We start from the raw sequence: 27,184 nt of genomic DNA, 5'->3' as shown, positions 1-27,184 counted from the left end.
CCAATTTCTCCATCATTTCCTCTCAAATTAACGCTATATATATACTGTCATCATGCATCAGTTGCTATCATTCATATACCTCTATCGCATGGTTCTTTCTCCTTAAAGTAATGCTCTTCCTGTTTTTCTCTATTGTTTTACGAGACACCCTTGTTTGTTTTCATTGCTTTCTCACCTTTAAACATCATATTTCCAATGAGCTTAATGATCTTTGTTATGTCGCTTTTTTCTCCACCAAATGACATGGTATTTTTCGTCTACTCTTGTCTCTTGTCATAATCAACCTCATTTGTTCTTTGATACTCACTCTCTTATAAACGTGATAGTTAGAGCCCATTGGAGGTTTGAACAAAGTGTCATTTTAGTTAGAGCCCATTGGAGGTTTGATATCATTTATTGTTTAAACTAAATCTTTAGCAGGCTTATTTCAATGTCTTCTAAGAGAGTGATTCCAAGAGGAGTTTCTAGTTGCAGATTAAGTTACAAATGACATTAACATATGCAAAAGGTAATCCCTATAGGATGTTGCATTACAATGACCGTAGAAATAAAAGTTTCAGTGATATGTGAGACTTGGCAATATTATTGTCAGACAGTGAGGTTCCTTGCTAGAATTCCCTCAAAGGTGATCCCAGGTCCAAAAGCCAGTATGAGGCCCCATTCATTGTCTCCCTGGTTTTCCCTCTTAATCTTAAGGCTCTCTTCTAGCATGTACTCCAGTACATACACAATGGTATTACTGCTAGCATTGCCATAATCCATTAGAGCTCGTCTACTTGCATTTAGCTTCTCTGGTGACAGCTCAAGTCGCTTTTCCATCCTATTCAAGATTGCAGGTCCACCCGGATGCACTGCCCAAAACATCTTATTGTATTCCTTGTCAGGAAATCCAACAACTTTGATTAACTTCTCACAGAATCCTTCTATGTTATCTTCAATTATCTGAGGAAGCTCCCTTGCTAGCTTGAAGCTAATCCCTTCTTCTGTTAGCCTTCCATCAATAGCCTTCTCAGTTTCTGGCAAGAATTCCTGGATTGCTGTGTGAAGCTCAAAAAGAGGCTTTTCATTGCCTAAGACTGGGTCTGAGCCAATTATCATAGCTCCAGCACCATCACCAAAGAGTGCAACTCCAACCAAATCATATGGTCTCTTTGCACTAGGTGGTTTGAAGCCAATAATGGTAGTTTCAGAAGTTGCAAGCAGAACCCGGCTCCCCGGATTGTTCTCAGCAATGTCTTTTGCAACTCGGAGTCCAGCAACACCTCCAGAGCATCCCACGAAGTAGAGCATGACCCTTTGAATCTCAGGATTAAGTCCTAGTCCTCTTGCTAGGTAAAGGTCACCACCAGGTAACCTAGCTTCACTTGATGAGACATAGACTAAGTGGGTTATATCTGAAATAGGCCTGCCCCAATTCTTGATGCAAGCTTGTGAAGCTTCAACAGCCATCTGTGTCACAGCATCATTACAGATATCTAGCCTTTGCTTTAGAGTGGGTAAGCCTTCAATGGCAAGCTCTGGGTACTTCTTTAGGATCTCTTCGGACATGACTACGTACCGTGTTTTAACTGTTGTTGTCTTGCCTGTAAATTGTCAAAATAAAATGTAATCTGATTGTTAGGATAGTTGAATGTGTCTAGATTGGCTTTTTACCGAAAACTTGTTTGTTGAAAGTTTATAAAAATAGTACTTTAAAATATTGAAGTCTTAAAAAGCTGTACATAAGTAACTAAGTTATTTCTAACATCTTATCATCTTCTAGTTATGACAATGATCATGTAGTGGACACTCATAAGCCATTTCCAACATATTGGATGATATTTTAACAATCACATTATATGTGGTTTTATACATGTTTTAAGCATTGCAACACAAATTTAGATGAGTTGCATCAAATTGTATGAGTTTATCCTCTTTATCTTGATACATTTTAGGCATGATTTTCCTTCACTTAATAATTAATAAAAATCATACCACCACCCACGTTGGGCAGAATAGTACTTTCCCAAGCCTTAAAGGCTTGTGGGGGTTTGAGGACCCAAGTTGGAGTGGTCCTTGGTGGGGAGGGGGGTAGTATATTAGGTTCATTAGATTATTATTTCTATCTGAGCTCCAAAAAAAAAAAAAAACACAACAAAAATCATAGTAGAGAATAAAAAGAATGAAGTAATTGATGTTACAGAGTCGAGTAAGCTTCTGCTTGAGGACTGGATCATCACAATTGGTGTCTCTGAAATACCCATCAACAAGATAATCTTGCATGACAAGTTGGTGAGGGAAGGCCTTGCCAAGAGCCAAAATTGTAGCTCTGCCTGGGTTGGCCACCTTTTGGGAACATTCTTGTGTAATGCCTTCACTTCCCATGTCTGTCTTGCTCTTTCAAAGGGGATGATAAATTGGTTGTATGAAACCCTTTTGCCTTGCAAGAAGCAAGAATTGGACTACATATATATAGATACAGTTGAAGTGTGTAATTAAAGGGTACCAAATTTTTTAACATACCACTGAGCCAATTTTTTATTAACATTATAACCGTTACTACACATGAAAGTGTGCAAATTCTTATACATTTGAGTAATCGATTAGTTGAGAAGCAAGGCATTCATGTAGTTCATGTTTAGAGGTGTTGGTAGAGGTTTGGTATAGGGCTTTGGTCTCTACTTTGCTGCGTTAATGTTCTGGTGAATTCATAAGATATGTATGCCACATCCCTGTGCTGTGTCTGTCACACTGAAATAATCAACGCTCAGCATAGACAATTTCAGTACCATTATCAGCTTATTAACTCAATTTGATACCTACAAGTGACAAGTGAGCCTTAGGGGTAGCTTGGTAAACAAAGACAAACCGAATCGGGTATTAGAAGTTCAGGACTAGTTCATATAATATAATAAATATTACACCTAAAATTTTTAACCCCTTTACAAACTTATGCTAAGGATTAATTATTAATTATAGTTGAATTATATTATTTGAGTTAATTAGATAGAATGGTTTTTATTTATGAACTTATAAAATTTTGATTCACCATACTAATCATATTATCAATAAATTATGAAAGTAATTTGATACGTTATAACCTTATTTACATACTTACATAATACAATCCACAATCTAAAGTCTATATAAATATATTTTTATATATGTAAATATAAAAAATAGATATTGAATACTCAAATCGAGCATCATACGGTGAATTTGTTCACAATTCACACAAATATATTATTATGTTTAAACTTAGCTTTTTTAATAATCAAGTCAAATATAAACTTGAGTTAAATTCATTTGCTAAATAAAATAAGCAACATAAACAAATTTTTTTATTAGCCAAGCCCAAACTGTTCAATACAAAAACAGTTCCTAACATTTTTTAGGGTCGTACTTGCAGGTGTTGGAAAAACTGAAGGATTTACTATCCAAAACTGAGTATGGTCCAAAATGAGGGGAAGAAAAAACACAAAAATCTAGCTCCTCCCTACAGGCCGAGAATTCAAATTCTATGCTCACATCATTGGCCCATAACCATACAAAAGCGACATTCCTTTTTAGTAGATTTCATTGTTCCAGACCATACACTGTCACTGTGTCCTTTGACAGAATTGATCTGGGTGGTTCAAGATACACCACATCCTGATGAGACACTTCCTATTCCATTGGCATTTGTTATATAAAAACCAACTTCATTTTCCCAAAATCATTTCCACAGCCAACCCCAAAACTTTGGTACTATGGGTTGGTGGTAGTTGTATTTCATTGTTTCATGAATAATCTCCAAAGTACAATAGGAAGAACACCATTTGAACAAGGATTAGGTGTACAAACAAATGAAACTCATTAAATTACCATGACGTTGTTTATTGTCTCAAACATACTGCCTATTCAATCTATGAAACTATAGCTATATGCCTTTAAAATCACACATTTCCAATCAAATCTGGTATGTTATGACTTATGATCTGAGTTTACGAGACTGCTAAATATAGTTTCAGAGAGATCAAGAACTGAAGATAACTAGCGTCAAAGCTCAGAGAGGCATTTTCCGTTGATGAAATCAATTACTTGAGTGACTGTGTTATCAAGTGCAGCAGTCACAGCTGCCAAATTCTGCAAGAATTCCTCGGCAGTTGGTTTCTCACCATCCACTATATCAGTTACAGCTTTTACAAATATTGCAGGGACTTTCAAAAGATCTGCCACATAGGCAACAGCAGCTCCCTGAAAACCAAAAATCAATGCAGAAAAAGCCTTAATGCTACTTATCTGGGGAAAAAATAAAAGGAAAAAAGAATTACATCTAATTTTTAATTTTACAATAAGATCCTAGAAAATGGTCATCAACACTCGCATTAGTCTCAGAAGCAAAAAAATATAATACACTGATGGTCATAATGACCATAAAAATGAAAGAAAAAAGCGTTCCATGCTTGTTGTCTTGTGTCAATCTTGCTGCCCATAAGCATCTTATGATCATCAGGTCACATAAAGGAGCACAGAATGGTTGATCCTACCTCTAGCAAGGAAATTCTACTTTCTTGAATATCACAAGCCAGTGAATTATTATGCATCTCATCACATGTTTTCGAAGAGAAAGGAGGGGGAGCAGTTCATGATAAAACAAAGTAAAGCACATGCTATATCTTTTACACAATTACATCAGTAATATCACCATACAATAAGGCCAAGAACATAATCCCATTAAGGAGGAGATGATTGACATCAAACTTTGTATAGGTGAGCATGGATGCCTCACTCAATTTATTTTTTACCATAAAGATAATTCAGAAATAGGCAAAAATTAAAAGGTTACCTCCATGTCTTTAACTGTAGCATCATTTGCAGTGATTGATGATTCATCATGTGGGGACATATCTAGAGAGTCACCAGTAGACAATTTCCCAACCTGAAACATGCAGAAAGGGATTTCAAGGCTGTAAAGATCTTAGGTCTTAACAAGACAAAACAATATGGAAAGCATCACGTTAGATTATCATGGGAATCTCTACCATGCACCATACATGCACAGATGCACACCAGAAGCAAACGTGCATGCATGAATACACACAAGCAAACAGATGTACGTGCTTGGTTGTAGAGCATTCATATAAGTAAATAGATAACCAGACCTCATTGGTTGCAAATGTTAAGGTGTCTAAGTAATTGGGTAGTACATTTCTAAAGGCATAATGGACACTTCAAAAATACTCCTATTATAAACACTCTATGCAGCAGAAATTCATTGTTTACAAGTTAGAGATTAGCAATTAAAGCAAAATGCAAAGAAACCTAGCTACCCAAAAAACCAGTAAAAATGTAAAAATGACATTATGTGCAAAGAACCTAGAAAATGCCCTCCCTCTCTCTCACTTAAGCTTAAACATGAGAAAACATTCACATAAGTATCCTTAAGTATAGGATCCTGGAAAAAAGAAAATTATGTGTACTTAAAAAGAAAACTATCCTTAACAAAGAACAGTATATTTGGCATCAGTTCTAGGCTACATCAAGCATTGACGTGCTTCTACATATATATATATGTATGTATGTATGTATGTATGTATGTATGTATTAAAGTTACACAGCATAAGTTGGATATTGGGAATAGTGCTAACATGTTAGAAACAACAAAGTCAACTTCTAGAAAAGTCTACCTGGATTGAAGAGCACAATTTATTCAATCTATTGCATTCTTTCACTAATAATATAGGTTGGTTTAAACATTTAAACTACCCTTTGTGAGTGTCTATGCATGCACACGTGTGCATAATATAGCTTGGTCCCCTTGGTTTATCCCATAGGATATGAATGTTTTTTTTTTCAGTTACTTCTATTTCCCTGTTCAGGATCATAGTATAACTTTTTGAGTAATTTTAATATACAGGGAATTCATGAGAACCATAAACAATTAGCTGTCGAGCAAGTAAATAAGGGTTTGGGATGTTCAATAAGAATAAAACTAAGCATTTTACTAGTAAGTAACCACCTTTAGGTTAAGTTCCTTAACAAGATTGGGAGTTGAGTGGGCCTGCCGTAAACCAACTCCATACATATCAAAAACCTGCACAAGAGATATTGGCAAGTGAAATTTTGGTGCAAAAGTAAATTTGAACAAACAAAAGTAATTAGCTCAATTCCTTGTCAAGCAAATGTATGAAATAAGATGACCAACTACCCAGTTACATGTCAAGAAAACAAGCAGAACAAGAGTATCAATTAATTGAACTATAGAATAGGGATTGAGTAAACGTTTGAGCCACCGTTTGTATCCTTTACTAAACATGAGAAGAACAAAAAATGATAAACTAAAGGAAAACTTACAGGTATAGGTATTCTTCTATCATGGAAAGCACAATCAGCTGCAAGGAACACATCACCAACGACTGCTCCTTTGGCCTGAAACCAACCAAGATTTGTTTATAAATTTTAACGAGAAAAATATATCCTTCATGCTTCATTTTTAAACTTATGTGCAAGTGTGTGTGTGTGTGTAATCACGCACTAAGTCTATTTGTTGTATCATCATTTGCAGTTTGCACAGTGTCAAAAAGAGGGCTTACATTTTCCTTTTCAAAAGGGAAGATGCCCCTCTTCAATACTAGCAAATATCAAAACCATGAACCTTTAAACAATGAACACTACAGTGAAATTTTGGTGTAGCAGAAGAATCAATTTAATCAACAAACATGTAAATAAAAAGTAGATAACCCCAAGATGATTTCAGACCTAAAAACAGGAAAATAACAAAGCTGTCAAATAATTTTGCACACAAAAATACCTTAAAGCCACCAGCAGTGCCTGCATTTATTATTAGGTCTGGCTTCAATGCTTGGATGGATGCATAGGTTACAAGAGATGCTGAAATTGTGCCTACACTATCAACCCCTGAAAAGAAAGCATTTACAGTGTAAGGATCAGTAACAGGAAATCTGAATTAAGTACAGCTGCTTTGTTCCCATGACATGTTCATGCCTGACAGTTGCCATGGAGGACGCAAACCCCACACTCATGTAAACATCATTTTCCAAACATGGGGACTTCACTCTTTAAAGTGCACATGGAAGACAAACATTTTTTATTGGTAAGTTACACAAGCACTTGGTGGGTCTCGAATCCATGATTTCATCTTCCATCTTGCTTTTTAAGGACAAGAATACTTCCTAGGCAAGCTAATTTGGGTAAATTATTTGAAAAAATTTCAAGAATACATAATTTAAAACAGACACACACACACACACAAGAATCTAATATCTACCCAAAGTTGAATCTTTGCCAGGCCAGATCAAATTGATGTTGAGGTCCTTGTAAACACCATGATACCGGACCCAAGGGACCCCTTGGGGAAACCTGCACCATTTTGCATTTACAAATCAAACTTAAAGCCCAACAATCAAGATAAATCATACTCAGGTTTAACACAAAAACTTAAAAAGCTCCAACAGCAAAGTTCCCAATAATAACTACAGATTCTCCATAACACACACCATTTACACAAACGAATACAAAGCTAAAAAGTTCAGAAACTATCACCAACAATTGGTGAAACTCACTACAATTATCAATCTTGCCAACTACATCCCAAATCCCCAATCAAACGGAATAGAACTTGTCAAAGCAAGTTTCTTAACCAATAAACACAAACCTCCCCCAATAAAATCAAGCCAAAAATAATGCTTTAAAAAAAAAAAAAAAAAAAAAAAAAAAAAAAAAAAACCTCCTTTCCCCACATGTGGATTTCAGTAACAACAAGGACTCCAACTTTTTTGCGATCTTAAACCCAAAATAGTTACTTTGTCATCAAAATTTAAAAAAATAAAAATAAAAACACAGAGAGAACAAGAAACTCACACGGAGTCAAGGTCCTCAGTAAGCTGGAACCTGTTCACCAAAGGAAGCGCCTCTGTCTGCATAGCTGGTCCCCCCCGAAATCACCATGAATAAAACAACATAAGCAAAAAACAATCAAGACCCAGATAACAAAAAACAGAAATATATACTCCAACACACACACACACACATATATATTAGAGAGAGAGTATAGTATTGGGTACCTATGATGATGACGATGGTGGAAATGGGTGTGTTTGGAGCTTCAGAAATGGCGGCTTCTTCCTCTGATTTGTTGCCATGAGAAGCCATAGTTGTTTCCCGTCTGTCTGTGAATGACTGGCTGGTCCTATTTTTCCTAGAGTTTTTATTTTTCCTGGGACAATATAGGGGAGAGAGAGAAAATGGGGGGACTCGTGTTTTCACTGTTTTGTATGTATTGTTTTTGTTGGTTTGTTTGTTGTTTGGTTGATTGAAGTTTGAACCTTTTGATTTGCGGCCAATAAAGATAAGGCAGACAGAGGCAGAGCTGTTCGGTGAAAGTGATACGGGGCTAAAAAAAACACTAAAACCTTGTACTCAATACTCGTGTATAAATTCCCTCTTTGAAAAGGATCCGGATTCAATGGCTAGGATCAAATTTAAGTAGATCAATGGCTTAGAACAACCCACCTCACCACCGTCCATGTTGGGCGGAATGGTATTTCCCCCATGCCTTAAAGGCTTGTGGGGTTTGAGGACCCAAATTCAAGTTGTCATGAGTGGGGTGAGATGAGGGTAGTATATTAACCTATTAGGTTCGTTAGATTAAGATTTCTATTTGAGCTTAAAAAAAGGAAGAGTTAAAAGATCAACCTAAATCGTAAAATCTTAAATCAAACCATTGGATAACTATTAGTTAACTATTGAGAAAAGGGGCAATGCTACAAGAAGAAGAAAAAAAAAAAAAAAAATCTCAAACCCATTTTGTTTTCCTTTTTTAATTTATTTTTTAAATAAGATGACATGTTATAGCGTTATAAGCCATTGTTATATTTTAAATAGATATCAGTCATGAAATGAATCATTTCTAGTAAGAAACATTATTAGTACTTACAATAAAATATATATTTTTTTCTTGTGATTAACGCTAATGAAATAATTTTTATTATTTTTTCATCGAATTTAAGGTCATAAGTTGTTATTTGAATAACATTATAATTCATACAATTACAAATTCAGTGCCGACAAATCTTTATTATAATCCAATTACTATATATATATATATATATATATTGATGATATCAACCTCATTGTTTGCATATTTACTTTGTAGTTTTGTTACTATTGTATTTCAGGTGGTGAGTTTCATACTTCATAGGACAGTATATATTATTATTTATGTTAGTAAGGTCTTGTCACTAGGCACATAATGAAGTGCTTGAATGTATCATAGGGTTCTGACCGAATGGGTATAGAGTACTTGGAAGTTGGAACCTAGTTAATTTATGTAAATATCAAGATATCACTTTTGTTTTTTTGTTTTTTTAGAAGAGATTGCAATTTTGTTAAGAATCTCTTTTAAGATATGTATAATTTTTCTTCATGCTGACTTATATATATATATAATTTATTTATGTTAGCCAAGCTTGTTGTATGGTCTTGTCATTAGGCACATAATGAAGTGCTTGAATGTATCATAGAGATTTTACTAAAAAAAAAAAATGTATCATAGAGTTTGACCAAATAGGTATAGAGTACCTGGAACCTAGTTAACTTGTCCCCTTTGTTGGGTTACTATTTAACACGTTTCCCGTAACCACTAAAGTAAAATGATTGTAGTCTTTTTTTTTTTTTTTTTTTTTTTTTTTTTTTTTTTTTTTTTTTTTTGAGAAAGATGATTGTAGTCTTTGGGTGCAAGAAAATTATGTTATAGAGTGATTGTGTACAGTTATTTTCTCCAGGTGTATGAATATTACACTTATATAAATCTTACATATTATGACAGAAAATGTTATTATATACAGTATGTTTTATAAAATACCACTTCCTTAGAAAATGATTCCTTGTATGTGAGTAAGTTGCAAGTCACTATACACATATGAGAGAATTTGATTCCAAAAAGAAATTGAGGTAATTGATTAGTAATTAGTATTTTGCACTTTCATATTAATCTCTACTTATTGCCTCAATAATTTGCAATACTAAAATTATACAAAAACAGGATTTATATTATAATTGACAAAAATGCTAATGCCATAATAAAATATACAACTTTTATTATAACTTACTCATATGACAAATTATGAATGATAAAAAAAAATAATAATAAGTTTGCATATTTGACAAATTATGACAAAAATTATATATTTAATTATTGTACTGAAATTTTTCTATAATTGAGCATGAAGCAGGCCTCCTCTTCCCATCGAAACGGTGGGTCACAAGTCACAGCTCACACAACAGAGTACGATTGCAATGCTTTTTTTATTTTATTTTTTGTCTGACGATTGCAATGCTGATGCATATGCATGTCCAGTTATCAAAAGTTATCCACAATTCCAAAATAGTGGTTATCCAACTGTTAATGTGATGATAAAGGAAAAAAAGATAAAGAAAACAGAATAATGTCAAACAGTGTCATGTGCACATATATCAGATTTCACTTTCATGGGCAATCACGAAAGAAGCCACGAGTTGTGTTAATAATCTCTGTTCTGTTTCTGACAACATGTGATCTCTCATGATGCCTATCAAACATAGTACAATTATGTATTCATGTCCCAGTCCCATATGGTTTTAGAATAATTTTTTTTTATAAACAATTTAACTTTTTTTTTAATTTATTGAAATAGTAAATTGTAAGTAATAAATAAAATAATAATGGTACGGGTGAATCTATGTTTATAGTTTTAAGTTTTAAGTTTTAAGTTTTAACTTTTAAGTTTTAAGTTTTAACCCGCCTTGAGCAAATATAACACATAATTTAATGATTTGTTTATATGTTTGACACAAAATGTAATCTTAAATGCAATTTTCGCATTTGTTGGTATTTGTTTGATATGGGAAAACTTAAGTAAACGGAAAAAGTTTTCCCTGTTGTCAACATAAAACAAGTTTAATAGAGTGAAAAATATTTTCGAGTTTTTACCAAAGGGAAAATATTTTTCTTGATATTAAAAACTTAATTGATCACAACAAATAACTCTATACTAAAAAAATCTCTTCCTCACAAAAAAAAACTATCCCAATGATAAATTTTCCTCTTTTCACTTTTTTTTTGGATAGAAGAGGTTTATAAACTTGATTCCAAACCAAGTCAAGGGAAATATTTTAAGCACCACCGCACCACCAATAAGGGACTAGGATAACTTAAATTTTTATAAGAAAGGAAATATTTTAATCAATAAAAAGATGACTTTGTTTCTATTAAAAAAAAAGATGAATTTTCGTCGTTGTTTTGAAATTTGGTAAGGTTGGCTGTGACTCGTGAACCATTAGAATTGTTTATGAAAAGAAAAAAAAAGAAGAAGAAGAAGCCAACTCTCTGTCTCTGTTACTCTCTCTAGATTGGTTTGTAGTTGTGCGTTAATTATTATTGTATTTTTGTTCACACAGGCATGAGTTGTTTCTTATCTTTTAATTTTTTTTTTAATTTTTATATATAAAAATATCCTCATATATGGTATCTTCCAACACCCTTTGGTTAAGATTATTATTTTGTTTATTTAATTGGTTCGAGTTTTGCACAATTTTACTTAAAAAAAAAAAAAATTAGTCATTTTACAAAATTTATAAACTTATAAAATAAATTCATCTAACACATACTAAAGTGGATTAAGATGTTTAATTCTGTTCTTTTTTTTTTTCTTTGTTATTTATTTCTTGATATTTGTATTGTTTTGTAAGCCCTAGCAAAGAAAAAAAAAAAAACATTTGCCTAATGATTGTAGTATATAGATAAACTACATATCATACATGTTAAAGACATATTTTTATGTAATTGACATATCATTTGACAGGATGCGCTTTACTTGTATTTGGGTAAATCTAAGAAGGTTCAAGATAATAATTACAAGTGGTTAAATTGAAGTCATGAAGATTACTCAATAATTGCTCAAGAAAAGTGCAATTTGCAGGTCTTGATACCTCCTTGACAGAAGCTCGATTTGTCGAGATTCTTTAAAGCTCGACACATGTCTCGATCTATCGAGCTTACAGGATTCAGACTATAGCCAGCAATATTTTTATTCTAAAAGACTATTTGTTTATGAGCTTGTATAATCCTTATAGGACTAGGAAAACCTAAGGTTTGTGGGTTTGTATAATCCTTATTGGACTAAGAAAGCCTAAAGTTTGTGTAAACCTATTTGGAATAAGAAAACCCATTAAACTCCTATTTAAAGGAGGTGGAAAAAGAAAAACCTAATCTTAGAGAGTTTTATAAGGTTTTCTTTTTGAAACCCTAGCCTCCTCCTACAGAAGAAAGAGTTCTTGCTGCATTTCTTATACGCCTTTGGGTTCTGTAACCAAGTAAAGTCTCTTGCACCGACATTAAAGATCTTATTGGTGTTTCTATGTGAAGCTGCTACAAATCAACTACAACAATCAAAGGGTTGTTGTGGAGTTAGTCACGTACCGAGATCCGTGCATCATTGGTTAGTCACGTACTAGGATTCGTGGATTGAAAGGAGAGATTGCTATTACATCACATGTCCAATTGGGTATTGGGGTAACGGTTCAATTGTAGGTTGGTATTAGGTACTAGGATTCCTTTTACTTATAACCGTTTGTTTTAATAATAGTGGATTCTCGGGAGTGGTGACCTTAAATTCACCTGGTGGGGTTTTGTCTCGGTGTTTTTCCCCATTCATAAACAAATCACCTGTGTCGAATTTATTTTCCGCTGTATTTAACTTAATTAGTGATTTGTTTGTGCTACCACGCTTATTGCATGTAATTGAATCTAATTAATTAACTTAGGTAATTAATTGATTAATTTTACCGAAAGAGTCAATACATTCTTGGCCTATCAATACAAAACAAACAGATTTTTCCCCTAGTTGATGATGACTATAAGAATTTCATCAAGCATGTATAAATCTTATGGATGGTTCAAAGTGACCAACCATTAAATATATACATATAGCATGTGTTCCATGATGACATCTAAACATTAATTGGTTTTTTGTACTTGTCTTGTTCTATGCTAGGATGTCCTATTTATGTCAATGAGAGTAATACAATAACTGATGAAACTCTTTCAAATTTCAATCAACCAGAGTTTTATTGTTTGTTTGCATCTTGTTGCTGTGGCAAGAATAAGAATTATAACATGCTTCATAAAGAAATACTATGATATGAAATACACACTCTCTCTTGTACATAAGAAAGGAAAACACTCAGAAATACATAGAATTTCATGTACATTAGAAGTAAACAAATAATACATCATCAACCATTTGGTAGTCCGGGGAAAAAAAAATAGAGGAAGTTAATCAGTCCGGGTAGTTTATTCATCAAAATCAATTGACTAGTGTTATGAATGTGAAAACTATTAGAAGAATGATTTTGTAGTAGGTCGGTTTTAAACTGGAGACACCATTTGGTAGCGCTGGGAAAGTGTCTAGAGGAGGCATTTCACAGTTCTCACCATCGATCTGAGTTTCACTCCTAATTGCCTCTCTTCTCTATGCGTTCGGCTTAGTGTAAAATACATGGGCCTCACTGCACTTTTTATAATTTATAATTTATAAAAAGTAAGAAAAATAGTAAAATAATTTATAATTTTCATTCAAATCCAAATGCACACTAAGATTAAAAATTAAAAATAAAATTATTTCATTATTAAGCTTATTTTTGCTATTATTCATGGGTCTCACTACACTTTTTGGTACTATTCATGAGTTCTACTGTACTATTTCAACTAACTTTTACCCTTATCTACAATACTTTTAGTTATAAATTTTCAGTTTTAGCAAAATAAACAGAATCTAAACACACCAAACCTTGTACTCACTACTCATGTATAAATTCCCTCTTTGAAAAGGATCCAGATTCAATGGCTAGGATCTATTTTAAGTAGATCAATGGCTTAGACCAACCAGGTGGGGTTTTAGGACCTAAGTTCAAGTGGTTCTGGGTGGGATGGGATGAGAGTAGTATATTAGCCTATTAGGTTTGTTAGATTAAGATTTCTATCTGAGCTAAAAAAGAAAAAAAGAAAAAAAATATTAAAAGCACAACCTAAATCTTAAATCAAACCATTCGATAACTATTCAAAAACCATTGAGAAAAGGGGCGATGCCACATGAAGGAAAAAAAAAAAAAAAAAAAAAAATCTCAAATCCATTTTGTTTTCCAGTTTTTTTATTTTTATTTATTATTTATTTTTTTTAAAATAAGGTGACACGTTATAGTGTTATAAACCAATGATATATTTTAAATAGATATCAGTCATGAAATGAACCATTTCTAGTAATAAATATTATTGGTACTTACAATATAGTACAACTATGTAGGAAAATGATTTTTTTTTTTGTTAGTAATGGTAATGATATAATTTTTATTATTTTTTCATCAGAATTAAGGTTATAATTTGTGATTTTAATAACATTATAATTTATACAATTACAAATTCACTACTGACAAATCTTTATTATAATCCAATTACTATATATATATATATATATATTTTTTTTTTTTTGATGATATCAACCTCATTGTTTGCATATTTACTTTGTAGTTTTGTTACTATTGTATTTCAGGTGGTGAGTTTCACACTTCATAGGACAGTATATATTATTTATGTTAGTAAGGTCTTGTCACTAGGCACATAATGAAGTGCTTGAATGTATCATAGGGTTTGACCAAATGGGTATAGAGTACTTGGAAATTGGAACCTAGTTAACTATAAGAGTAATTGCATCAGTTGATGCAAAATAGAAAAATGTGCTCATTTTATACATTTTGAGCAAAACAACAACTACATCAATGGGTGTAAATTTGTGCATAAATGCACAATTGCTACAGTAATCGTGCAAATATGCATGATTACTGTAGCATGTGCATTTAATATCTTAATAATTTTTTTTCTCTCATCTCAGTTTCTCTCTTAGATCAACTCTTTTTTTTTTTTCTCTCCTCTCTATACTTGACTCTCAACTGACTCTCTTTCTCTCATCTCATAAATCGCTGGAGGCGTTGGTCTCTAACTCAAGCTTCAGGCTAGAGGCTTCGATCAGTGCTTAGTGCTCAGGCCGGTGTCGCTCGATCTTGTTGCTTAGGGCATCGATCTCATTGTTTGATCAATGAGTTTGATCTTGTTGCTCAAGCCAAAGGTGTCGATCTCGTTGTTGCTTAGGTCGTCGCTCGTTGTTGCTCAGGTCATCGTCGTCCCTCACTCTCTTTGACCTTTACCGCCGTCCCTTACTCTTTCTGATAAATGGGCTTTTGGATCTTTGGATTTGGGTAAGTTGATGATGGTGGCTCAATTGAATGGGTATGTGAATTTCATTGATGGTAGCTTGGTTGAATGGGATGGTGGCTGGGTTGTTGTGTGGCTTGATGATGGTGGTTAGGTGGTTGGATGATGGTGGCTGTGCGGGTTGTCTTGGGTTTGTGAGGGAGATGACAGTGGGAAAAAATGAATATTTTATTGAATAAATGTGTAGAATAGGTAAAATGATGTGTATGTTTTGTAAAAATAGGTGTGTAAAATAGAAAAAATAGGTAATGCAAAATTTTTTGCATCAACTGATGCAATTGCTCTAAGGATCAAATTTGAATCCCAAACACAAAGAATGAATAGGGTCGGGCCCAAAAGGCCCAAAACAATAAATTTATAGAGAGTGGGTTAGAAAACTGAGCTAGAACGAGTTGGATGGCAAACAAAATGGATTCAAGTGACAAGAACAGAAAGGTAGATGAATTTCAACTAAAGAAAATCGTCATTAAACAGGTCCGAGGAGATCAGTTCTTGTATATTTATCTTAAGTATGATTACAAGATTATTTCTTGACTGCTATAGTGTTTCTCTTTAGATTTCTTTCTCTATTTTCCTATCCCCTCTTTGTCAAGGGTCCCTTACATTATATATCTCCCTTCCAGTGATCTTAGCCCTCCATTTGTTGATCATTCAGTCCACTACTTGAGTGCTTATCGCATCGGACACCCTTTCTGGCCCTTTGTGAGTTGGGATAGCCAATGTAGCACTGTTCAGGAGTCTTTTCCACATAAATGCGGCCAGAAAGTTAACTGCAGAGCATTTAATGCAGTTGTAGCAGCTTTCTCTTAGATATTTCCTGGCTCCCATTCTTCCAGTACGTTCGTAATGCATGCCCCTATTAGTGGAGTTTCTTGGGAGGTCACTTCGAGTGACAGGATATGCATTTGATCTATGCTTCTTTATCTGAGGAGACACTCTTCCTCGGATCACCTTTTCCAATCTTTTTGTCTGCATGTTATTTATGGGACTCTGAGCTTAACACCCTTAATACTATTTATTTGTCCTCAGACCAATTAATGTTCTTGGTTAAGGCCCAAAACCTAATATATAATTTTGGGCCCTTACCCTTACATTAACTTTTATATATATATATATATCAAGATATAACTTTTGTTTTTTTAGAAGAGATTGCAATTTTGTTAAGAATCTCGTTTAAGATATGTATAATTTTTTTTTTTCATGCTGACCTATATATATAATTTATTTATGTTAGCCAAGCTTGGCAATATGGTCTTGTCATTATTTTTATTAATTTTTTTTTTGCTAGATAAATGCGGGAGCTCGAACTCCAAATGATAAGTTACTTACATAATTGGGTACCAACTCACCTAGAAGTGGCGGTGGTGTATGGTGTTGTCATTAGGCACATAATCAAGTGCTTGAATGTATCATAGAGTTTGACCAATTAGGTATAGAGTACCTGGAACCTATTTAACTTGTCCCCCTTGTTGGGTTACTATTTAGCACGTTTCCCTTAATCACTAAAGTAATTTTTTTTTTTTTTTTTTGGAGAAGAAATCACTAAAGTAAAATGATTGTAGTCTTTGGGTGCAAGAAAGTTATCTTATAGAGTGAATGTGTGCAATTATTTTTCTCCAGGTGTATGAATATTATACTTATATAAATCTTACATATTATGACAAAAAATGTTATTATATACAGTATGTTTTATAAAATACCACTTCCTTACAAAATGATTCCTTGTATGTGAGTGAGTTGCAAATCACTATACACATATGAGAGAATTTGATTCCAAAAAGAAAATGGGGTAATTGATTAGTAATTAGTATTTTGCTATTTCATATTAATCACTACTGTATTGTCTCTGTTAGAAATACTGAATGATCGTATTGTATTTCACCAGTAATAGAATATACATAAGTGCCTTTATATAGGAGGCAGAGTGTGCAGTACAAGTAAGTGTGCTATACAAGTAAACAAGGTGGGCCTAAAGCCCACATACCCTAATACACGTTAACAGCCCCCCTCAAACTCAAGGTGGATGTGAGACCAACTTGAGGTTGTCAACCAAAGTGCGAAGACGTCCCTTAGGATGTGACTTGGTGAAGATATCCGCAAGTTGGTCTTTAGAAGAAACTGAGATCAGCTTGAGAGCACCATAGACAAGATGATAACGGATAAAATGACAATCGATCTCGATGTGTTTAGTCCGTTCATGGAAGACATCATTGTGAGCAATATGAATGGCACTCTGGTTGTCACAATAAAGAGGAGTAGCAGAGGATGTGGATACACCTAAGTTTTTGAGAAGCCACCGTAGCCAAAGGAGCTCAGATGTGGTATCAGTAAGGGCACGATATTCTGCTTCAGTACTGGAGCGGGCCACATGAGTTTGTTTCTTACTTTACCAAGAAATCAGAGAAGAACTAAGAAGAAAGCAATAACCAGTGGTGGACCTGCGATCAGTGGGATCTCCTGCCCAATCAGCATCAGAAAATGTACGGAGAACAAGAGGAGACTGAGCAGAGTAGAAAAGACCATGGAAGAGAGTGCCCTTTAGGTATCGAAGAATGCGCAGAACAGCAGCATTGTGAGTCGATCATGGAGCAGACAGATACTGACTCACCTGGTGAACAACATAGGAAATGTCTGGACGAGTGACAGTGAGATAAACTATGCTGCCAACCAAGCGTCTGTAAAGAGAGGGATTAGACAACGGTTTCCCCCCTGACGGAGTCAGATGCGCATTAAGCTCAACTGGAGTGTTAACAGTCTTGCTATCAGTGAGTCCAGCTCGAGACAAGAGTTCAGAGGCATACTTGGCTTGAGTAATATAAAGTCCATCTGTAAAATGAGTGATTTCAAGACCCAAGAAGTAGCTGAGATGTCCAAGATCTTTCATCTCAAACTGCTGACTGAGAAAACCCTTGAGTTCTTGAATGCCACTAAGGTCATCACCAGTTATGATCATATTATCCATATACAGGAGAAGTAAAATAGTGCCTTTGTTAGTGCGACGAAGAAATAAGGCAGAATCATAATGACTGGCCATGTAACCTAAGTAAGAGATGGTAGAGCTGAATTTGGCAGTGCGACGAAGAAATAAGGCAGAATCATAATGACTGGCCATGTAACCTAAGTAAGAGATGGTAGAGCTGAATTTGGCAAACCAAGCTCGTGGAGCTTGTTTAAGGCCATAAAGAGCACGCTGAAGGTAACAAACCTTATTTGATTCAATAGAGAGACCAGGAGGAGGTTGCATATAAACTTCTTCACTTAAATCCCCATTAAGGAATGCATTTTTGACATCCATGTAAAAAAGGTCCCATTTTCTGGCAGCAGCAACAGCTAAGAGAGCTCGAACAGATGAGATACGAGCAACCGGGGCAAAGGTCTCTTCATAATCAATCCCATACTCTTGTGTAAAACCTTTTGCAACAAGACGAGCTTTGTAGCGCTCAATGGACCCATCAAAGTGAGTCTTAATCTTGTAGATCTACTTACAACCAACCACAGATTTCCTAGGGGGGAGAGTCACCAAATCCCAAGTATGGTTTTTACATAATGCATCAAGTTCCTCTTTCATTGCAATCTGCCATAAAGGGTCAGTGGAAGCCTCACGATAGGTGTGAGGCTCATGCAGTGTAGTAAGGGCAGTGTAACAATGATAATCAAGTAAATGTGAAGGAATGGATCTTACCCGAGTTGAGTGACGAGGTGGAATGTCTTGTGCAAGATCTTCAGGCGGAGCAGGAGCAGGGGACCCAAGCTCAGGGTTGGGTAGCTCGTCTTCAACCTGTGCATCTTCCACCTGTTCATTAAAGGGTGAACTAGGAAAGGGATCAAAGGTATTTGGTGGTTGGACAGAGAAGTCTATAGGAGGATCAGGAGCAACTATAGGAGGATCATGAGCAGTTACAGAAGGAATATGTGCCTCATCTGGAAAAAGATCTAAAATAGAGGAGGAAGATAGGGAGGCACGGAAGTGAGAGAGCTCGACAAAGGAGCGATGTTCCCAAAAGACAACATTACGGGAGACACGAAGACTATGAGAGACAGGATCATAACACCGATACCCCTTTTGAGTTTCGCCATAGCCAAGAAAACAACAAAGCCTTGACCGAGGCTCAAGTTTGTTATGCTTATGTGGCTGAAGAAGAACGAAACAAGTAAAACCGAAGGAGCGAAGGTGGTGATAGTCTGGAGGTGATCCAAAAAGGCGCTCATATGGAGTTTGATTTTGAATAACAGGACTTGGAATGCGATTAATAGCATGAACAGCATGAAGGGCAGCTTCACCCTAAAAAGGAGCAGGAACTTTGGCAGAGAGAAGAAGAGCACGAACAGTGTCAAGAATATGACGAAATTTTTGTTCAGCTCTACCATTTTGCTGAGAGGTACCTAGACAAGTTAGTTGATGAACAGTGCCATAGGAATGCAAAACAGCTTGGAAAGCATATTTAGTGTACTCAAGAGCATTATCAGATCGAAAAATTTTGATACGTTTGGAAAATTGAGTTTCAATCATTTTTGCAAAATTAGAATATACTTACAATAAATCAGAACGATGTTTCATATTAAAAATCCAGCTATAGCGAGAGTAATTATCAACAAAGACAACAAAATATCGAGACCCACCAATACTAGAGACAGAGGAAGGCCCCCAAACATCAGAATGAATAAGGTCAAAGATATCAATGGATATTGATTCACTAGTATTGAAAGGCAAAGCTGGTTGTTTTCCTAACTGACATGAAACACAATCAAAATTTTCTGTAGACACTGAACCTAATAAACCTCTAGAAGCCAATTGTTGTACTCGAGAGGAAGATGCGTGACCAAGTCGAGCATGCCAAAGTGCAAGGGAAGGAGTAGAAGAAGCTGCAGCAGCTGTAACAACAGAAACAGGAGCAACAAGTGGAAGACGAAGGTTGTCCACGGAAAACATACGCCCAACTCTGGAACCGGTCCTAAGCTCCTGTCCCATCCTTGGATCCTGCATAATACACTCAGAATAATCAAAGATTATACGATAACCTAACTTAGCTAATTGTTCCATAGAAAATAAATTGTAAGAAAGATCAGGAACATTAAAGACACCAGGAACCGAGAGATTGGAGGTCGAAACAGAACCTATATTATGACTAAGGCTGTACACGGGTCGAGTCAGCCCGGGTTTGGGCCCAACCCGCACTCGAGCCGATTGGGTCGGGTCACTAAAAAAAGGACCCGCAATCAATTGAAATATGGGTTAAACCCGCTGGGTCGGATCATCGGTTTGAACGGGTTGGACCTCTTATTGGGCCTTTTCTGTAAATTTTATTGAATTTAATTTTTTTGGGCCTTTTGGCCGAAATTATTGGACTTTTCAAGGAATTAATAGTTTTTGAATCTTAACATATCAGATTGGGCCTGTTTTTTACTAAATTTCTTTTAAAATGGGCCTTCATCTCTACTATAATTTGTCCAAAACTCCAAATTCATACTTCCCAGAATGTAAAATATCAATACATTATCAATTCAAAGTATGAATTCAAAGTATGTAAAATGGGCCTTCATTGAGTATGAATTCAAAGTAAAATCTGGATACCTGTTAAATATCAATAGAATGTAAAACCTAGGCATTAATCAAATAGATAAAAACACAAATACACAATTATCATTTTGTTACCACTTGTTCATCATCCACACATTATAACAAATATTTTCCAAATTGCCTAAGCCTTGAGGCCTGGGCAGTACCATTTTGTTTCCACATTCATCAATAAAACACAATTACCATTTTTGTTACCACCTTTTCATCATCCACACATTATAAATTTATAACAAATATTTTCCAAATTGCCTAAGCCTTAAGGCCTAGGCAGTACCATTTTGTTTCCACATTCATCTGTCAAGGTGAAAACATACCTAGTACCTACCAACCATTCCACACATCAAATAAATTTCCAGAACCACATAGGCTACAAGCACTACTAAAAATACATCATCTTCATAATTTGATATATAAAGCCATAGAGGCAGCAGAGAAGGCAGTTACTGCACAAGGCAATAAACTACCAAAGCACTAGGCAGTTCCCAGCAGTATATATAATAAGTTACAACTATGAAATACTATTAAGTATTTCCAAAAAAATAGCTTTCCTAAGGCAGTAAAGAACTACTCTATTTTCTATAGTTAACATGTCCATAACTTATAGAGAGGAAAGCCTACACAGATGCTAAGTTTTCCTTCCTCTAAGCAAGACAAGAGTTCATGTATAATTATAATTAGAAAAGCTACACATCTGTCCAAAAAAGCTTCAAAATATATCCAAAAAAACTACCTCCTATACAAAAGGCGACCTTCCATCCTCCTACAATACAAGGGGAAAAATATTTATCAATACTATATAAAGACAGAATAACAGCTACAGAATAACCAAAAGGGACACCAATATGAACAAAAATTATAAAGGCAGAAACATACCCAATCAGTGATCATTCATCAATATTGACTGTGGTACGAGTACCACCTTTGTTTGAACAGGAACTAGAACTTGCTGCTGTTGTTGCTTGATTTAAAACTAGAAAAGAAAAAATTGAGACAATAGATTAAATTTTGCTCAAATATATGACACATTTAATAACACTTAGTAAACAAGAAGATTGGAAGTTAAACATATTACCTAATTCATGAAATTCATCTTCCACGGCCTCCATCTCGTCCTTTGACTTGCGAAAAGAAATTGGGACATGGGCTTGCAGCCAGTTTTGAGCACAAATAAGATTTTGAACCATGAGATGGGAGAGTGAACTTTGAAATGGATCAAGTATGCACCCTCTGGTACTAAAAGCCGATTCAGAAGCAACCATAGAAACAGGTACAGCCAGCACATCCCTAGCCATTTTGGACAGCACTGGGTACCTATCTGAATTGGCTTTCCATCACCCCAAAATCTCAAATTTCACATCCCTTCTACTCTCACAATTTTTCAGCCAAATATTTTTCCATCTCATTGCTACACCCTATAGACTTCTCAACCTCTAAAAACCGCTCATATCGTGAATTAACAATTGCATACGGATCACTACAACCAACTGTATCACCTTCCATGTGTGTCCTCTCATTCTCACTTGGTAGCACCACATTTGGTGAATCAACCCTAGAGTAATCATCATACAACCTAGCCATGAAATTCCCCACCAAGTCAACCATCTCATTAGCCACTTCATCCCCATAAATTTCAAAAAAAGAAAACTTCAAAACCCTTATTTTCTTCCTTGGATCAAGCACCACAGCCACATACAAAAGCTTATTAATTTTATCCCCTTTCCCCCAGTACTTTTCAAACTTAGCTTCCATTTTAGTTGCCATGTTTTTCAAGAGATGATTTTGAGATTTAATTAAATGAGCAATATTTTCTTGAATCACAAACATCTCATCAAAGAAGGTATTTGAAGTCACATACAAAGAACCGGAGAACTTTTTAGTTGCATTGTAAAAAAGTTTCAAGAAACCCACAAATGTCCTACAATTTTGAAAATCAACCCCACAAGGAGATCCCAAACCACCACTATTTTCCTTGTTCAAAAAGTATGAAGAATAGCTATCATCCTCAAAGTCCATTCTTAGGAACACTTTCTCTAATTTTTCAACAGTATCTAACATGAGATAGGTAGAGTTCCACCTAGTTGGTACATCAGGACTTAGTAAACATTTGGATTTAATACCTAATCTCTCCATAATACTCCTAAAAGTTTGATTTCTATTTGGTGAGGACTTCACATACCTCACTGCTTCACGCATCCTAGCAATGGACACATCAATTTCTTTCATACCATCTCCCACAATCAGATTTAAGATATGTGCATAACACCTCATGTGCAAGAACTCATGTTCTAAAATAGTCCCCTTCCAATCTTTAGTTACTGTTTGTAAAAATTTAATAGTAGCACCATTAGAGGAAGCATTATCCACTGTCAAGGTGAATATGCCATCAACACCCCACTCACGGAGACACATCTCAATCTTTCTACCTATAGTCTCCCCCCTATGGTCTTCCACTAGACAAAAATTCAAAATTCTCTTATGCAAGTTCCAATCATCATCAATAAAATGACCTGTGAGGGACATATAATTCAGATTTTGAATACTAGTCCATGTGTCCGTAGTAAGGCACACCCTACGACCTTTCAAGGCTTCCCTTAGTTTCTCTCTCTCAACACCATAAATGCTAATCACATTTCTAGCCACAATTTGATGAGATGGGATATCCCTAATTTGCAACTTAGGTTGTAAGGTTGTTGAATATTTTTGAAACCCATACCCTTCAACAAACCTAAAAGGCAACTCGTCTATTATAATCATTTCTGCGAGTGCCTTCCTAGAAGCCTCAACAGTAAAGGCTGTTGGTACAAGCTTAAACCCTTCCTCCCCATTCATTTTGGGTTCAAATGCTAAGGTTTGTTGCCCTTTAAGTGAAGCTCTATTAGGGTTCTTAACACAATTTGGTGTATGATTCAATAAATTAGTAGTACCATGACCCTTACTATTAGCACGGTAAGTTTTTTGGCAATAATGGCAGACAGCCTTAAATTGACCCTCACTGATTTTTATTTTTTCAAAATGATCCCAAGCAGTAGACTTCTTCCTATTATTACCACAATCAACAGCTATCTCACTCACTTTGGTTTTATCACTAGGTCTAGGTGGAAGTGCCTCAGCATTTGTTGGAGTGGGAACAGGTTCAGCTTGGACAGCAGGTCCAGCTTGGGCAGCGGGTGTTGTTTGGGAAGGGGGGGCATCAGTAGAGGGTTCCATGACCTAAAGACATCAAATTTAAGTATAAACAAACAACCATAAAAAACCTAATACTAAGAAATATCATTGTAGTTGACCTCTTAAAGGGCAAAATCACATACATTGGAGCTTTGTAAAATAAGAAATATCATTATGCATAAGAATTTACTTCACTAGTACTGATTTCATTTAACACTCAGTGTTCTGTATCAAGGTAAATTACATGGCACTTCATGATTTCATTTAAATTGCAAGTATGCATTGTTTAAGAGTCAAGACAAAACTAAGAACTGGTATAACTATAAGCATGTGAAAGAAATTGTCCTTGTTCAAAACATAGAGGCCCAATACATTTTCCCAAATCTTTTTTTTTTTTTTTTATAAAACCAAATCATAGAAACAACTTCAGTTGAAGTAATCTGAGACTCTCATTGTCTTTAGTTCTCTCTTTTTTTTTACTTTGCTTAGTTACACATAGCCAATGGTTTTTGAACAAACTTCCTCAACATCACAGTGTTCTTACATGGAAAGGAGGTGCTTGAGCACTAATCACAATCCGTCACCTTAAATATTTTTTTACTTCAAAAAGTTACAAACTTTGTTTAGTGTCTGTATTATTCGTTAAATCCTCACCATTCTTTATACAATAAGGCAATCAAATAATCTTAAAAGCTTTAAAAAACAATCAGAACTGAAGAATCTAAATAACTAATAAAAAAGAGAAAGAACAGATTTGTTTGAGCGACACGAACCTGTTGACGAGGAAAGCGAAACCGCGGTCGCCGTGCTTGAAGGCTGAGAGGCGGCGGACAGCGCCCTTGGTGCGACAGACCAGCGACAACACTCCGATCCTCTGCTCAGCGGGGATACGTGTGAAGATGAGAACCAGCAAGGTTTGGTGTTTGGTCCGTTGGAGACTTGGAGAGTTGGATTGAAGTCAAGTGTTTCAAAATAAAAGAGAGATTTTGAATCAGAAGTTGAGACTAGAGAGCAGAGAAAAGTGGAACAGAGAGAAAAATCAGATCTATTTAAAAGAGAAAGAGATGAGGGTTGAGGGTCTCTTGAGGCTGAGGGAGGGTAACCGGCCATGGCTTGGGGAAGTGGAAATTTTTGATTATGATTTGAGGTGAGGTGAGGGTTAGCCGTTCTGCACCTCTGAGAGTCTGAAGAGTGAAGAGAGATTTTGTGGGATTTTCTTTTGTGTGTTGGAAACTTGGAATGATTTTGTTGATCTTTAGAAGGATCAAGACCGTTGATCACGCTCAAATTGGATGGCCATGATTGCTTTGTGTGTAAAAATATTAGGAGCAAGTAGGCTGATTTGAACTTAGCGTGTAAAACAAAAAAAAAACTGAGTGCTTTAACCGTTGATCACGTTCAAATCGGACGGCCATGATTGCTTGGTGTGTAAGGAGCAAGTGGCTGATTTGAACTTAGCGTGTAAAACAAAAAAAAAAAACTGAGTGCTTTAAGTCCAATCAGTCTCCTCATTTCAGTCCTGGACAGCACCCTTCAGTGACTCAGTTTTCACGGGTAAACTGAGTGCTGAATTACTTTTTTTTTTTTTTTTTTTTTTTTTTTTAATATCGGTCGAGTCGGGTAATGCGGGTTTTTTCTTCCTTAAATCGCTACCCGACCCGAATAATCGGGTTTTGAAAGAAATACACCCGAATCCGACTCACTACAGGTTTCGGGTTCACCCGTTGGGATGCGGGTCAGTCGGACCCGGTCGGTTTGGACGGGTCAAAGAATCGCTGGACAACCCTAATTATGACCAGACATAGTGGAACCATTTGCTGTGTGAATATTAAGAGGGTGTGGTACAGGTTTAAGTTCAGAAAATAAGGACGAGTGAGGAGTCATGTGATTGCAACAAGCAGAATCCATAAGCCAAGAGGAAGGAGACATACTAGATAAAACTGAAAGAGAAGAGGAATAAGATGCATTACCAACCATACCAATGACATTGACGATGATATTTTTAAGGTCATCTGTGGACATAGTGAAAGTGCGACCTGAAGACTTAGACTGTGCAGAGACGGGAGCCATTGGTTGGACACTCTCAGTATTAGCAACAGTAGTAGCGGAAATTGACACAGTTGATTTGTTGCGATGATAGCAAGTCTCAATATTGTGGCCAAAACGTTTGCAAAAATTGCAAAAACGTTTGCTAGATTGTTGGCGACGATTATAGCAACAAGAAGAAGACCTGTCCTTATTTCTCATTTAGAAGCAAAATATGCAAAAATGGACTGCAAAAATGAAATCTACGCGAAAAACTGGGTAAGGAGCACCTGGACTGAAAAAAGTCAACTCTGGTCAAAAGTCAATGGTCAACTTTGCCAAAGTCAACCGGATGACGTCAGCAGGTTGACAGGTGATGACGTCAGCAGATGATGTGGTGCTCATGTAAGCAGATGACGTTAGCTAGGGCTGACGTGTTAGAGATGACGTCGCAAATTACCCGGTGGCGCGTGGAGCGCGGGAGGCGCGTGGACCAGCTTCGCCGAAGATTCTGTTGGCGCGTGAGAGCGCGTGAGCTGTCCGATGATGCCGTTTCTTCGCTGATGATGGAGATCGGAGAAGGACGATTCTTATGGTGTCGGCGGCAACAAGATCGGAGATACCCTAGTGGCGCGTGAGGCGCGTGGATCAACTTCGCCGAAACTTTGACCAGCGCGTGGCAACGCGTGGATGGTCAGATGTGGTTGTTTCTGGCGGCGGTGCTTAGATCGATTGAATATCTACACGATGATAGGTCTTATGTCCTAATCGGAGGTCAGAGGTGACAAATCCGATGATGGCAATGGTTTTGGCGGCGAGGAGGAGCTTCTGGCGGTGGAGATTCAACCCTGAGGACCTCTGACTGCGGCGGAGCAGTTGGGAGATGGCATTGAAGGGGTTTACTGACCACAGAAGATGAGGCAGCGAAAAATACCGGCAAAACAAGACTGCAAGACACAAGAAAATTAGAGCAGTGGCTCTGATACCATATTAGAAATACTGAATGATCGTATTGTATTTCACCAGTAATAGAATATACATAAGTGCCTTTATATAGGAGGCAGAGTGTGCCGTACAAGTAAGTGTGCTATATAAGTAAACAAGGTGGGCCTAAAGCCCACATACCCTAA

General features: G+C 35.9%; 3 protein-coding genes across 3 annotated transcripts; all 3 read right to left on the bottom strand.

Annotated features, from left to right (window-relative positions):
- Positions 1–359: 359 nt before the first annotated feature.
- On the bottom strand, positions 360–2,514 carry LOC115967315 (type III polyketide synthase B). Its single transcript, XM_031086390.1, has 2 exons — positions 2,181–2,514; positions 360–1,583 (listed from the first exon to the last, which is right to left on the bottom strand). Exons 1-2 carry the CDS (start codon positions 2,362–2,364, stop codon positions 589–591), a joined length of 1,179 nt encoding a protein of 392 aa, XP_030942250.1. The 5' UTR covers positions 2,365–2,514; the 3' UTR covers positions 360–588.
- Positions 2,515–3,683: 1,169 nt separating this feature from the next.
- On the bottom strand, positions 3,684–8,377 carry LOC115967314 (5'-methylthioadenosine/S-adenosylhomocysteine nucleosidase 2-like). The gene is made up of 8 exons (XM_031086388.1): positions 8,046–8,377; positions 7,843–7,906; positions 7,250–7,341; positions 6,773–6,879; positions 6,316–6,390; positions 5,981–6,055; positions 4,808–4,900; positions 3,684–4,215 (listed from the first exon to the last, which is right to left on the bottom strand). Exons 1-8 carry the CDS (start codon positions 8,131–8,133, stop codon positions 4,018–4,020), a joined length of 792 nt encoding a protein of 263 aa, XP_030942248.1. The 5' UTR covers positions 8,134–8,377; the 3' UTR covers positions 3,684–4,017.
- Positions 8,378–22,232: 13,855 nt separating this feature from the next.
- On the bottom strand, positions 22,233–26,099 carry LOC115967004 (zinc finger BED domain-containing protein RICESLEEPER 2-like). Its single transcript, XM_031086120.1, has 3 exons — positions 26,009–26,099; positions 24,803–24,903; positions 22,233–24,074 (listed from the first exon to the last, which is right to left on the bottom strand). Exons 1-3 carry the CDS (start codon positions 26,097–26,099, stop codon positions 22,233–22,235), a joined length of 2,034 nt encoding a protein of 677 aa, XP_030941980.1.
- Positions 26,100–27,184: the final 1,085 nt, after the last annotated feature.

This window comes from Quercus lobata, chromosome 11 (genome assembly GCF_001633185.2).
Source record: "Quercus lobata isolate SW786 chromosome 11, ValleyOak3.0 Primary Assembly, whole genome shotgun sequence".
NCBI classification, from domain to species: Eukaryota; Viridiplantae; Streptophyta; class Magnoliopsida; order Fagales; family Fagaceae; genus Quercus; species Quercus lobata.
This window is presented reverse-complemented; position numbering and strand designations above follow the sequence as displayed.